The 2,313-nt window shown below is 39.0% G+C and overlaps 1 protein-coding gene across 1 annotated transcript; it reads left to right on the top strand.

The window, feature by feature from the left end:
* The first annotated feature begins 896 nt into the window (after positions 1–896).
* Positions 897–2,069, top strand: LOC106334019. Its single transcript, XM_013772390.1, has one exon. It carries the CDS (start codon positions 903–905, stop codon positions 2,067–2,069), a length of 1,167 nt encoding a protein of 388 aa, XP_013627844.1. The 5' UTR covers positions 897–902.
* The last annotated feature ends 244 nt before the right edge of the window (positions 2,070–2,313 follow it).

Raw genomic sequence — 2,313 nt, 5'->3', positions numbered from 1 at the left:
CAAACACATTATAGGAAACCTTCCATAATTATTTGAGAGTAATTTATCATTTTTCCATAATTCAAATATCCATATTACTTCATAATAAACAGATTCTTACACAGCCCATTAAGCTTATAAAAATTCTATTTACATTTATTTAATTTTTTACTCAGCCCATTAGGCTTATAAAAAAATAGTTCCAACAATATTTTTGTCTTGTGTCCCTCGAATGCCCATAAGGATGCGTATGCATAATCACAATTTTCATAGAAGCTGAAGACGATTTTCTTCATAATCAGTGTCTTTGTTCCTTGTCTTAATTAATGACTTAAGAGCATGATTATTGGAGGTTCTTAGAATGAAGTTCTTAGCGGAATATAAGAACCCGTCTCTTAACTTTTAACTAAAAAAGTTAAGAACCGGCTCTTAAAACTCTTATTTAAGAACCGGTTCTTAAATAAGGACTTTAAGAACCGGTTCTTAAATAAGGACTTTAAGAACCGGTTCTTAGCTTTTTTAGTCAAAAGTTAATAAACAGTTTCTTAACTTCCGTTAAGAACTACACTCTAATAACTCCGGGTTAATCATGGTCTAAGGTCTTTACTGATGATGCACCTCCAAACACTTTGATTATATTATAATTATGTAGCTCGTGCAGGCAGATCTATCTTCTTGATCTTGGATATGTCCCCACCCCACGTCAACTGTATTTGGACATTTTCATATTTTTAGAAAATGAAGTCAACAACACTTTAGGTTACATTACATTATTATACGTGCGAGTCATGACTACAAACTAAAGTAGTCACCAGACGTGCAACCCATTCTTCTCCGCATATAAGTATCAATCAATCTGTTTTGGTTGTCTATTTCAAATCAGTTCTCATTTATTTTCAGACCAACTTAAGAAAAATTAAAAAATGGCGATAGATGTTCTCAGCTTCAGGGACGATAGTAGTCAGGAGGATTGGCATGACTTTGAGGTTCTAGGCCGTGGGGACGAGCCCAAGATTCTGATCAAGAAGACAAGTATGCACTCCGACTCCGAGAGACGAATCTCTGTTGATCCTAAATCTCTATTGTCAAGGAACGGGAGCTTGGACATGATATCCTCAAGGCCTAAAGACATCGACGACCTGGCATTGTCTCAGCCGTTGGATCATCAAGATAAGACTAAGTTCATGAGTTGCAGCCTCCCAAACTCAGTAGCCATGTCACCTAGACATAGCACGAGTCATAACTGGAAGGACAGGACCACGGAACAAGTTCTTGACCTAATGCTCGTCCAAGATGCAGCCGCTGCGTTTCGAAGAAGCAAATCTTGCGGTGAAGGATGTGCTTGCCAGCCACCGCTCGATGTCGACATGATGGTGCACAAATCAAGAAATGGACATCATCATCACCATGACTTCTCTTCATCCAACGCCAAGACTCTCTCTCAGAAGAGTAGCGGAAACAACTCTTTCTTCTCAAAAACAGACTCTAACAAAAGCAATATCAATACCGCAAATCCGAAAAGCATCAACACGTTCGAAGACAGGTTCAAATGCAGCGCTTTGTGTCTCTACCTACCAGGTTTTAGCAAAGGAAAACCCATAAGATCATCTCGTAAAGGTGACTCCTCGTACACTAGAATCACCACGATGACTTCTAATCAATCCATGGCAAGAACCGTTTCCATTAGAGACACTACGGTGCTGTCCGCTCGAGCCTCTTTAGAGCGGTTCGAGTGCGGTTCATGGACGTCTTCAGCTATGATTTACGAGGACAGTGCTGATCTCGGTGGACATTTTTTCGACTTGCCTTCTGAACTGATCAAAGGTGGTCCGGGTGGTAATGATCAAGATGATCCTGTTTCTGCCGCTTTCGTGTTCGACAAGGAACCTAACTTAGAGAAAGAGATCAAAGGTGTTTTGAAGACTTCTGGCTCGAAATCAAGAAGGTCTATGGAGTCGCCGCCACTTCACGTTCGGTTCTCGACTTCGTCACCGGTTTCTTATCCGACGTCTCCGACACATGCAATCACGCCACGGTTGCTACAAGCCACCGTGGGTTTTAGTGGTTTCATGGAAGCTCAAACCGTATGAATAATAAATGGAGGATTTTTAACAATTTATTTATTTATGTTAATAAACCACTGAAGTTAATCAAATTATTAACATTTCAAGTTAATTTTATACGTTTTGTATTGTAAAGAAACGAATAAACCCGGAAAAGTGAAAAGATTTGTTAGTATTTGATAATTTGACACATGCAATAATATATTGGGTGATTCCCAGTATTATTTACTCAGATTTTCATATAATTTTGTGATTCTTTGAGCTATGAAGT

Source organism: Brassica oleracea, chromosome C3 (genome assembly GCF_000695525.1).
Source record: "Brassica oleracea var. oleracea cultivar TO1000 chromosome C3, BOL, whole genome shotgun sequence".
NCBI classification, from domain to species: domain Eukaryota; kingdom Viridiplantae; phylum Streptophyta; class Magnoliopsida; order Brassicales; family Brassicaceae; genus Brassica; species Brassica oleracea.
The sequence above is the reverse complement of the archived record's forward strand: the minus strand, read 5'-3'. Positions and strand labels throughout refer to the sequence as shown.